At 40.3% G+C, this 11,800-nt stretch overlaps 1 protein-coding gene across 5 annotated transcripts in view; it reads right to left on the bottom strand.

Moving 5' to 3' along the window:
• Nucleotides 1–2,484: 2,484 nt before the first annotated feature.
• The window catches only part of AMOT (angiomotin), a 77,472-nt gene continuing 68,156 nt past the window's right edge, over nt 2,485–11,800 (bottom strand). For all 5 annotated transcript variants that reach the window (XM_025210823.1, XM_006029367.3, XM_025210824.1 and 2 more), the window contains 4 exons: nt 10,747–10,869; nt 9,842–10,074; nt 8,744–8,968; nt 2,485–7,636 (listed from right to left, as the gene is read on the bottom strand). In XM_025210823.1, coding sequence (XP_025066608.1) covers nt 7,536–7,636; nt 8,744–8,968; nt 9,842–10,074; nt 10,747–10,869 — 682 coding nt within the window. In that variant the 3' untranslated portion in view covers nt 2,485–7,535. The remainder of the gene's footprint in view (nt 7,637–8,743; nt 8,969–9,841; nt 10,075–10,746; nt 10,870–11,800) is intronic.

Raw genomic sequence — 11,800 nt, 5'->3', positions numbered from 1 at the left:
ACATTTAGAGCTTGAATCCCAGCAATATCCCTGCCCTTAAATGGTTATTTTGCCTTCAAATAACATTTCCTGCTTAGCTAAATTCCTGTCCAATATCCTTGTTGCACTCTTGTAAATGCACAAGAGAAAGGAAGAGGAAACATCTAAAAGAAATACTTCTGAAATAAAGATACAACTGAAAACATACCACAGACAGTATTTGATTCTCCAGTTCTTGAGCACAGGCACAGAAAAGCAGTGTGGTGGAAAAATATTTCTTCTCTTATAAAACCAATTATTGTAAAATTTACTGGAGAAAGGGAAGAAAGGAGCCATTTTGCTTACACCCAGTGAGGATTGCTTACAACAAGAGTGACACACACTCTATTTCTCTCTGGAGTCTTTTGCTTATCAGCTTTCCATCACAATACAAACAAGAAGATTGTCTCACTGATGCACAAACACACACTTACTTGCATGTAATTATTGCTTCTCTTTTTTAAGGGTCTCTGGAAGCTGAAAACCAAATAGTCTCTAGTTGTCATCCTTTTTAATATATTCCTAGATGATCTGTACAGGTGTTACAGGATATTTTCATGTAAAAGATGCTAAGATTCTACAGGTGGTGAAAGGAGGTATTTAAAAGAGTCAAAATATAATGCAATTGTGGGTGTGAGGTTGGGAGGGGGGTTTCATTTTGCTCATATTTGCTTTAAATCTGCTTTAAATAATCAAACTAGTAGTACAATATAATTACGTTTGGAAAGTTGCCATGTTCAAAATTAAATCCAGGCCACATTTGGAAACATAGCTCTTAACTCAGCGGAAAGAAATGATTTCCCTTAAAGAATACTGTCATGTACACTAGCCAAAGAATTATCAGTGCTTTGCATGTTCTACCCTCCCTGGGTGCACTGTGCTACATCATTAAACCCTTTTTACTGTTAATGGAAGTTACACACAGGCCAAGGGAACAATGGCCCAAAGTGTTGGAGGCTTTTTTTTTTTTGTTCATTTAAGAATACAGGCGTTTCAAACCTCAATAAAAAATAAAATGAGATTTAGTTTCTTTTTAAGCACATCAAGAATGAATGAGCAGGGAGAGGAAAAATACATCCTTGACGCTTTCTCCAAAGACACTTCTCCCACGTAGCAGTTCTAAGTACTACGGCAGTTGGGCTTCAAGATGTCAAACTGGAATAGTGATGGCTGGGAAGCATATTGTGCACATGTGTGCCAAAGCAGGTCTGTTAAAATACTTGCTATGTGAATACAAAACAGTGTAAGGGCAAAAACAAACCAAAATCATCTGTGCGAGTGTCCTGACGAAAGACCCATTACAGGCACTGTAAATCTTTCCATAGTATCCTTCATGGATGCTGGCTCGTGCAACTACATGTTTGAGCACATCCAAATGACTGGCCCACTGTACTATAAACCAGGTTTTGCAGAATGTTTAAATATACTGGCAAGGCCATTTGTCGACAGGCTGCATTTGCACTATTTAAAAAAAAAAGAAAAGAAAAAACTACACCGAGCCCTTGCAGCTATCTATGGATTATCTAGCTAAACAATCAAGACAAATAAATTGGCAGGGAAGACAGACTAACTAAAAACACCACTGCAATTTCTGAAGTGAGGACGATAATTGTTATAACTTTAATCTTTGGTCCCTAGTTTTTGCTGATGTGGCTTTTATGTATGAAACTACTGCTGACCAGTATATTGACTTTTAGACACTCAGTGCCAGGTGATCAATACTCCTAAGACAGGGCGGAGAAAGGGAAAGAAACAAAGCAGCAAACTATGCTTGAAGTTCATGTGGTGATAATCATGTCGTTCATTTCAGATGAAATTTTCCAACATCTTAGCCTAGGGTGCTCTAAGCCTCTTGGATATGGAAGGATATAAATCTAAAAACCAATTTTTTGATTTGTGGGTTTCTTCAGGCACCGAGTCCAATTCCCAAAGAATAGGTGCTTAGCATATTCCGAAAAATCAGACAGCTGTTCTTGTCTTAAATTAGACAATCAAAGGCAGTAGCATTTTATATCATTAGTGCTTTTCAAAATGCTACATGTTTAAAAATGTTCAATGGAAAAAAAATAATGACATTTTTTCTTTGCAAAAAAAAAGTCCTTTTGTCTTCCAAGGAGGTACAGAATTAGTTGGGGAAAGTTCAGCTGTCAAAATGTTAACAAGGAAAAAAAGGTTATTCAAAAATCTCAACAACAAAAAAAATCAACTTTCTTCCCCCAACTTCATGAAAAATGTGTCCATTTTTTAAAACTGATATATTTTCTTTTCACCTCCATTTTTCATCCTAATGTACGTTCCATCAGATTCTGCAGAGACTCCTGTGAACATGTGATGAGATGCATATCTGATATCGTTGTGTGGGTTAGAATAAGTCTTTACACTAAAAAAAAAAAAAAGAAAAGAAAAGAAAGGAAGAGGGGAAGGAGCAAGCCCACAATGATGATAATAACCATTCAAAACACAAGATTCACTTTTAGAAAACACACAAGATATTTTATGGCTACCTACAGACATGATGACAGACATTCACAAGACACATAGCGCATATTTACACTTTTTCTAGGATTAAAGCTGCCACATTCTGCAAAGATGTTTTAGGGATATTTCAATAGTTGTATTAGAAAACAGCTCATTCCATAACTTATTAAATCAACTTGACAGTTTAAACAAAAATGAAAAAAAAACCATTTAGCTTGTTTTAATATAGATTTATATAGAAAAGACTATTTTCTAATTAAGGTTGGTTGCTTTTAAATAAGAAACTTGACTTCAATTCATTTCTTTGATATTTTGGATAGTCAAAATAAGCACCACATTGGTCACTTTTGTCTGGCTCTTCCCTATTGATCATAACTCCAGGGAAACCAAACAATCATGAAATGTTATTCCACCTAATAGTTCCTACAAGTGGGAGAGAACTACAGGAGTGAAGTCAGAGGAAAGGATACCTCTTCTTAAGGGCTTTGTGTCTCACCACTTGAGTCAATGGGCATTTTGCCATTGCTTTCAGCAGCTGTGAGAACAGGCTATGTCGAGACAAATCTCCAAAGGTCTTGACAAGCATCAAGACAACTTTTTTTTGGGTGCTGAGCTGAACTTCACCAGACAAGTCTCCCAAGCATAGTTTCTGAAGTTACTTCAACACCCCTGCTTCTGGTCCCAGCCAGAAATAGGAGGGGAATGAAAATGTACTCATTCAAACATGTCAGAACTGAAACTCAAGTGTGTTTTGTTTTAAATTAAAAGGGAGGAGGAGGTTTCCTATTTACCACAGGTGTTTAGCTCACCTCTGGTTTTACACTGAATGTAACAAGTGAAAAAGAGAGCTAGGTTTCAATGTTTCTTCTGCAAGCCTAAGAAATAATATTAGAAATCAAAGACTAAAACCACCCTAGAGTAAGATCTTTATGAAAAGATGTGTATTTTTTCATAAATACAGTACAGTTACACTGGCTATGTCTTTTATCTTCTAGACATTACAAATGCTAACTTCTTTTAAAAAGTTCCTATACAAATACATGAAAAGGGAACCTTCCCCTCCCCCACCCCATCTGGAGCAAAAACATTCAACACGGTGTAGCAGTACAGTGAATCCTGTGCTATAGTTTGCCAGTATTCATGGGGGGGAGGTTGTCAAATTTAAAGGACCCATAAAAGTTCCTCCATGCTAGCTGCACTGTGTTACACTGCCGGCCTTGTAGCAAGCAGATTAAGACCACTCTCTTTGGTGGTTACTGTTTTTGCAATTTCAACTGGGAAGTGAAACTGACTAGAAACTAGCATGAAACTTGCAACATTTTACAATACTTGAGAATACAGAAAACTCTTGCTTTTTCCCCATTAGGTGGGGGAACGCAATATTTGAAACGTAAAACTTTTGGCAATAACATGGTGGAGCTTTTACCTTGGGTGAAACCCTAACTGCAATTTCCCTGGGTGAAAGGATTCACTGTACAGATTTCTTAAGAGACTATTGTAGCATTACCTTGGCGCGCACAACACAGCTGTATGCACATCTTTTATATAGAATTTGAGTTATCTGCATGGGCTCCTAGACCATGAACTATTGTTGGTAACTTTTTTTTTGACCTGTCTTGCGAACCTCCCCCTCCAGGCAGCTCTCAAGAGAACCTACCAAGTCAAGTCAGGGATGATCCTGCCTTGAGCAGAGGGCTGGACTAAAGGTCCCGTCCAGCCCTACTTTTCTATGATTCTATCTAGGTCAACACAGAAGTGTCTGGTGGGAGCTATTTAAAATCACTAGTGATGACACTGGGTCAGATCAGAACAAAGAATATAGCCATGAAAGACTCTTTATCGTATGTCTCTGAGCAACTGAATCTCAATGGTGTTCCCAATGGAAAGGATTTGCTGGATTGGCCACTCTATGAGCATTTAAAGGAGAAAAAAAATAAACTGAACTTGATTCTTGTTTTGCTCTCTGAGAGGAATATGTGGCTCTCCTTACAAAAGCTGCAATTCTGCTTCTAATTACCCGAGTTTAAGGCAACTCTTAGTCTAAAAGTTTGGCTTGAAAAATGAAGGTCCTTGCAATTTATGCTGCATTTTAAACTTATACCTAGAAGCAAGTAGTCTATAGACAGAAAGGAGCTAGGCATGCAGGTTGGCTTTAAGTAGATTTTTGTTTTCAAAAGAGAAAAAAGTCTATAGAAAGAAACTGAAAACTATATTACACAATTCCCCCCAAATGAAAGCAGCAATTTTAGATTCACAGCAGGACTGTTTTAGGAAGTCCTAAGAGAAGCACCTATTTCTGATGGTTCCTAGTTTATCAGCCACACAATGCTTTCAAATTCCCAACTTGTACAAGACTTTTTTTTCAGGCTGCTTTTCTGTTTTCTTCCTCTTAAGGGCTGAATAGGGTGAGAAGAAGGGAACTTAACTCATGAAGTCAACCCTACAAAGTAAGGCATGAAAGCAAGGAATTGGTCAAAGCAATGTGAAACTGTGGGTGATGTTTCCTTCCAAACTCATTTGTCTTTGTAGAGAACTGCCAATGCAACCACTTGATACTGAGGTTTTTGTAGTTTGTGCTGTACATCTTACAGCTATTAAGCCTCTATCTTTTTTTAATTATCTTAAATAAAATGGAATTTTGTTTACCATCAATGAGTTGAAAAAAGGATGTACATACATGTATGCACATGTACATACTATGATTGACTGGTCCACTTCAACCATCAACACACTGATTAGAAAATCCAGTTTTCCAAAATCAGATACCTGCCTAAATGATCTAGCTCCTTCCTGTGTAGCTCAGTTGAGTTAGGGTGGAAGAAGCAGCACTCCCACAAGCTATCAAACACCTTTCCAGCTGCTGGTAGACATAATAGTCTGATTTTTTTCCCCTAACTTTGAAACAGCAAAGGAAATACTTGTACTTCTCACCTTGAATTTCTCTCTCTCACCTATACACACTCAATCTCATTTGTTGTTCATTCTTTTTAAACCCATAAACTGTGTGATAAAAAGCAATCCTGAAATGGCTGGAAGGACAAGGTGGCTAGCAAAAAGGCCTAGCTGCTATGTTTCTAGTGATTACAAAGGAAGGAGAAAGATGGCTTAGGTTTATCCAGACTAGGTCTTACTCAACAGAATGATATGAAATGAAGCAAAGAAAAAAACAAATATATGCTATTCCCAACATAGACCGTTATGGGCTGTGGAGGCTCTTGGGAAGGGGAGAGACAATAGTCTCGAAAAAATAATAAAGGATCAATCCTACTATGACCAGAAAAAAGCCTGTGATTTATGGGGCAGAGATGAGACCAGGCTTTTTAAAATACAGCTTTGCGTTGTCCTGCACAGGGGCTGTATTCAGGCTCAGAAGAAAAGAGGTCAATAGGGATATTGAGCCTAGACCCACTGTTAACTCTTACGGTTCTGAGAATGCTCACTGATTTAACCTTAGCAAGCACCTAACCTACTGGAACCCACATGAGCTCCCCAGTAAAATGCATGCTGCTTCCACTAAGCTGTTAAGGCTATTTCCTTCAGTTCTCTTTAAAGAGGATTAGTTAGAGGCAACACAGAGTACTGATGGGGAATGATTCTGCACCCCCGGTACGCCCCTTGTGCTTTGGGCCTAGTTCTGAAAGATTCCAAGTATTGTCCACGCACAGGGTGCTCAGGATATGGCGGTATTAGGCTGTGTTTTCACCTGAAGCTATTTCATTCCATGGCAAAATCTGGCTACTATAAATAAGGCAGGGAACATTGGGATCAGCTAGGTTGCTTTAAACTGCCTTGTTAGATGGCAAAAGATGCCATTTAAAACCAGAACTTTCAATACAAACTAAGAACAAAAGTCTGCCCATAAAATTTTTTAAAACCCTCCACAATGTTTTCCAAGTTTAACTGTACCTCTGCAGCACTTGTGACCCTAGTGCCAAGAACTTTTGCAATTTCAACTGGGAAGTGAAACTGACTAGAAACTAGTAGGAAACGTGCAACATTTTACAATACTTGAATACAAAAAACTCTTGCTTTTTCCCTGTTAGGTGGGGGAAGGCAATATTTGAAATGTAAAACTTTTGGCAATAACATACTGGAGCTTTAACCTTGGGTGAGACCCTAACTGCGATTTCCCTGGATGAAAGGGAATTTCTTACCTGATGAAAGGAGAGACAGACCAACTGGAAAGGGATTTGGAACAGAAGAAAGTCTGCCATGAGAAAAGATCTCCATAGAGGTTTAATGCAGTATACTGAGTTGCTAATATTCATTGTATTATCCACTGCATAAATCACTCTGAAGTATTCATGTCTGATAATACAGGGACTCCTCTGACATAGATTAAATGCCATATTTGACATTTTAAAAACTAGAGCTATTAAAAATGGGATTAAGAGTACAAAAATGTTTTGGTGTGGGCACACAAACTGAATCTTCCCAGCCCTGGAGTATGGAATAGCCATGATGACTTCTTACCACTGAGGGCAACAGAGAGACATCTCCCTAAGCAACTCAAAAATATCTGCATTCTGAAGTTGTGACACACAACAAAGCACCACAAACTAGTTCTGGTTTTTACAATGTCATTGTGTGATCTGGTGTCGAACACACTTGTCAAGTCATTACATCCATCTTGTTGCATTTAAGCTAAACAATTAACCAACTGCTGTGAAATAAGTACTTTTAAAAAAAACCTCACAAGATTTTAAAAATACTGAAATTAAAAATAAAATTTAGTGCATTTAAGACCTTGGTTTTTCTCCAGTTACCAGATCCAGTACTTTAAAAAGGGGAGGGATATTACTAGATCCAGTATTTTTAAAAAGAATGGAAGGAACTTTCAAAGAACAAGTATTTTATAATTTAGAACAAATTATAAATTAACCTGTCCACACTTTTGAGACATAATATACAAGAGCGAAGATCTGAGTGGTCCTTTATTACTCAGGTACAAGAATTCCCCCCTCCCCCTTTAATAAAAATGTCTTTTTTTTAAAAAAAATCTTGCTATTGTGTCCCAGCGCCAATGCAAGGTCTGCCTTTCAGATGAGGTATTCCACCATTTCGGCATCAGTGAGTTCCTGCCCCAGGCTTTGAATTGGGGTTTTTCTTTCAAGAGTGCTGGAGTGGAAAACTGGCCCATCTATATTAAGAGGAGGAAACAAAATGGAAAGAATCAAGCTCTAGCTCTAACTCCAACTGCAGGCACCAAGTGTAGTGAAGACATGATTAAGGCAGTAGAGTTCCCTCCACATTCTGGAAAGTTGGTCTGTGCCCCTGGTCAGAAGGCACTTTATTCATTTAATTCAAATACTGCCTCTAGTTCTTTCATTCTCTTCAAGTATCTCACTTATAAATGTTACAATTCACTTTTGATTTTAATGACTACATATGAAATCTGGTACAGTCACGGATTTATATCCATTTAAAAGAGATCGTACTCTGTCCCTCTGTCTCTCTTGATGGGCACTAAATAAAATTACAGGAATGAAATGCACACAGAGAGCTCAAATTCATCCGATTTAAGAAAGGCCATATATTCCACGTGGGGTACAAAGTGGTCACAAAACATGAGAAGCAAAGTCACATTGCTTGCACTGAATTTGAAACTGACTGGACTATGGAAATGGGAGCGCAGACTGGAATTATTTCAGAAGTAAATATGGCTTCCCACTAACTCTCACTGCCTGCTAGACTCACTTATACAGGTGCTCATTTTGTTTCCAGGAGTGAATGTAGAGACACTGTAAAGCGGGGAGCTTCACCCTGTCAATTGCTTTTCTTGCCCCACCCACCTTGAGCCACCTACTGACACTGGCTTTTGCACAGCAGCTCAAAAGCCAAATTGCTGCAGGTTACACTACTTGCTCCAATACCCATTTAGAGCTATTTTACACCCAATGTGCCACTTACACCATCTGTCTCATCACTGAATCTGACCATCTGCCCAGCACTGACTTCTTTCTGAAGACAATTTTTTACCCCTTTCTGCCCAGACCTAAGGCAGAGCAGTGCCAACTCTCACACATGCACTGGCTAGGAGTGGCCCCAAACACTCCCTCCACTTCTTGCCTTCTGGGGTTAGCCCCCAAACTTCACTGTGATAACCATCTAACCCACATCACCATGCTAACAGCAAAGTCTACACTTCTGACAACCTCAGAAGCCTTTACACAGCGGTTAACATTGCAGCAGCAATCACTATGAAATAACACGAGCGCTCTAAAGGAGACCCATTGGGGCCCATTACCTGTTTTGTCTGAATTGTAGGCCAGGCTGGTGCTAGGGAGTCGCCCCTGAGGAGGGGCCACGGCAGAAGAAGCAGCTTTGTTTTGGTCACTCCCCCTGTCTGTCTGAGTGCTGCAGTCCCGGCTGCCTGTTTTCGAGTGCGCAGACAGCAGCGGGGTGGAGGGGAGGACGGGCGAGGGGGTTGAAGGAATGGACTCCGAGCGGTATTCTGTTCCCAGCAGAACACCTTCAGGGAAAGACAGCCAAGCAGATTAAAAAGTGTTTCCGGATAAATAGCATCAAGGCTCAAAGGGCCGTAGTACAGGCTCCTGCAGTAGTGCTGTTCTGCACTTCCATAGCATTTTCATCTGCGGGTCTCAAAGTGCTCACAAAGGACAGCCCTAGTCTCACGTTCCAGACCCGGTAACAGGATGGTGGCAGTACTGGAATACACTTATTTCTCACTTGCCTTTTCTCTAGCCACCAGACAGACTGCTTTCCTTTCCCTACCCACTTCCCACTCCCTTTCCTTATTCCTCTCACTCATCCTTACACTGATATCATAAAACCCCTTCCATTTTTATCACCTGGAGGTGGAACTGGGCCCAGAGTCTGTGCTAAAATCACTGGCAGGAGGAGCAGGCCCAAAGCCAACCGAAAATTACCTATAACTTGCCTCTTTACAACCTTCCTGAGGTGTAACAGGCAGCTTTTGCACCCTGGGCAGCAGTGATAGCTAGGGCTGTGGCAGTAGCTGCTACTCTTCTTGCCCTACTCGCCCATCCCTAGTTACACTACTGCAACCCGCTGTCCCCAAATCTCAGTTCTGAGCCCTTCAAGGCAGGAGTCCAAGAGGGTTTTAGTAGTAGAGCCTGGACTAGAACCAAGCATCGCCACTCCCACCTGGGGAACTCTACCCCTAAAAGATACTTGTTCTCAGTTTGCTCCATCCAATACATTTTTGCTTAGTGCATAAGAGTCAACAGGCTGCAAGGCAGCATCATGCATAATTGAAGCCTATCATAGGGCTGATCGTATGTTCTCCTTTCACTGCGTGCTGGCTTACACAGTGGTTTAGACAGAACTCTAACATAACTCTTGCTGCTGTTTATAAAGTTACCTAAACTGCCTTTCCAGCTTTTGTCCTCTCTCTTCTCTTCCAATATGGGAGTGCTGCTCAGCGTTGAGGAGTGGGACAGTAAGCCTGATCCAGCATTGGAAATTGACATGAGGGACTTGGCTGGTCTCATCGAGGAGAGCTGGTCTGTTTTACTGGTCTCTTTCCGAGAACGTTGCTGAAGGACTTTAATCATGGCATCCTTTTCAATGATTTGAGCATGGAGTGTTTTTATCCTGGGAGAAGAACAAAAAATGGTATCATCAGATCCATGCCTCAAATCCACTGTAGGAGAATCCATCTGAGCTAACAAACCTGAACACCAATACCTGCTGTCCCAAGTACAGCCCAGAGGCAGATTGTGTGCATAAGCCTTTCTACACAGGGGAGAGTTTCATGGACCTAGTTGCTTACCTTACCTTGGGCTACTGGAAGCAGTTGCTGAAGAGGCTGTAGCTTTTAGATCTGAAACTTATGGTCAGGAATGAGAAGGGTGAGAAAGACAGTCACCTCAGGGAATCTACACCATACCAAATACAAGAATAAAGATTCCCAGAAGCAAAAAGATCTAAGCTCAGTATTAAACAAATGTGCCCATATGAATGTGGTGAAGAGGAAAGGGAAGAGCAGGGAAAATATGAATGGAGAAAAACAAAAAACAACCCCCTATCCATAAGTACCTGAGAGGATATTTTTGCTCAGAAATCCAACCTTTTTCAATACTGAAGACAATGCATTGCCTTGCTCAAGCAAGAAAGCACAACCCAATGTCCTGGCATACTTCATTGCTATTAATGATCATGTCACAACAACCAATGTCATGACTCCCAGTCATCTAGCTCGACAGTTAACATAAACTTGCAATTGTAAAGAATCCATCCAATTGTAGAGAATGAGCTGCATTTTACCTGCCCTCCATGTCAAGACACCTCCTGTTAGCCAGCAGGATCTCCTCTTCTTCCTTCTGAATGCGAGCTTCCAGGGAGGTGTCATAGCTAGCATTAGGTGAGTGGCTGATCACGGTTGTGTCCCTGAGAAGGGATATAAAGAACTATGAGTAACTACAATCCTTTATTGGGGATAAATATGTTCTGTGAATAATGCCTGGTTCAGTGTCCTCATTTCCGACTACAGAAAAATCCAACTGCCAGCTCTGAAGAAATAACGGCTCAGAGGATGCTTTAAAGTGACTAAAAACAATGGCTTCATCTCCATGCAGTCCACAATTAATTTAATTAAAGGTGTGATTTTAAAGCAATTTATTTAAACCTGAGCAAAATTCCTTATAGACAAGGTGAAGGAGGAGTATGAGAAAATGGCAACACAAGTGCTTGTCCCCTTTTAAACTGGAATATACTGAATTTGCCTGCACTCAGATCTATAGGTCTCTCCTTAGATGCTGTTTCTCCAACGTATTGGTTAGATGATGGAGCATAAGCAGCCCTCTTCCACCACTTCTCCTACATAGCACACAGCATATTCTTCTGAACACGTCCCAAAAATGTCATGCCAGTATATAATTAAACTTCATATGTATTTTAGTATTTAGGAAAATTATCCTGCCATTTCTGGTTTGTTTTGTCTTGTGTTTCTTAAACCCACACCAAACATTCTTGACAGACTTTCAGAATTGCAGAAACTGGAAACCACAAGTGGTTTGAGCATCTCAGCCCAAATGTGTCAGAATAGGATAAAGTTTACGCTGATTATTACGTAGCACGCTGCATTTTAACACTGTGATTTGTCTTTCAATCTACTACCAATACAATTCCACTTGTTCTGTAAGATGCCAGGCCATAACACAGGGGCAGGCAATTATTTTGGGTGGAGTGCCGCTTACTGAGTTTTGGCAAGCCATCGAGGGCCACATGACAGGCAGCCCGTGGCAGACTAATAAATTAATATTAATTTTCTAAATTTTTTAGGGGCCCCACGGGCCGATAGAATGGCTTTGCGGGCCAC

The sequence above is a fragment of the Alligator sinensis genome, unplaced genomic scaffold (assembly GCF_000455745.1).
Source record: "Alligator sinensis unplaced genomic scaffold, ASM45574v1 scaffold521_1, whole genome shotgun sequence".
In the NCBI taxonomy this organism is placed as follows: domain Eukaryota; kingdom Metazoa; phylum Chordata; order Crocodylia; family Alligatoridae; genus Alligator; species Alligator sinensis.
Note: the sequence above shows the minus strand (reverse complement) of the source record. Positions and strands in the feature narration are given on the sequence as shown.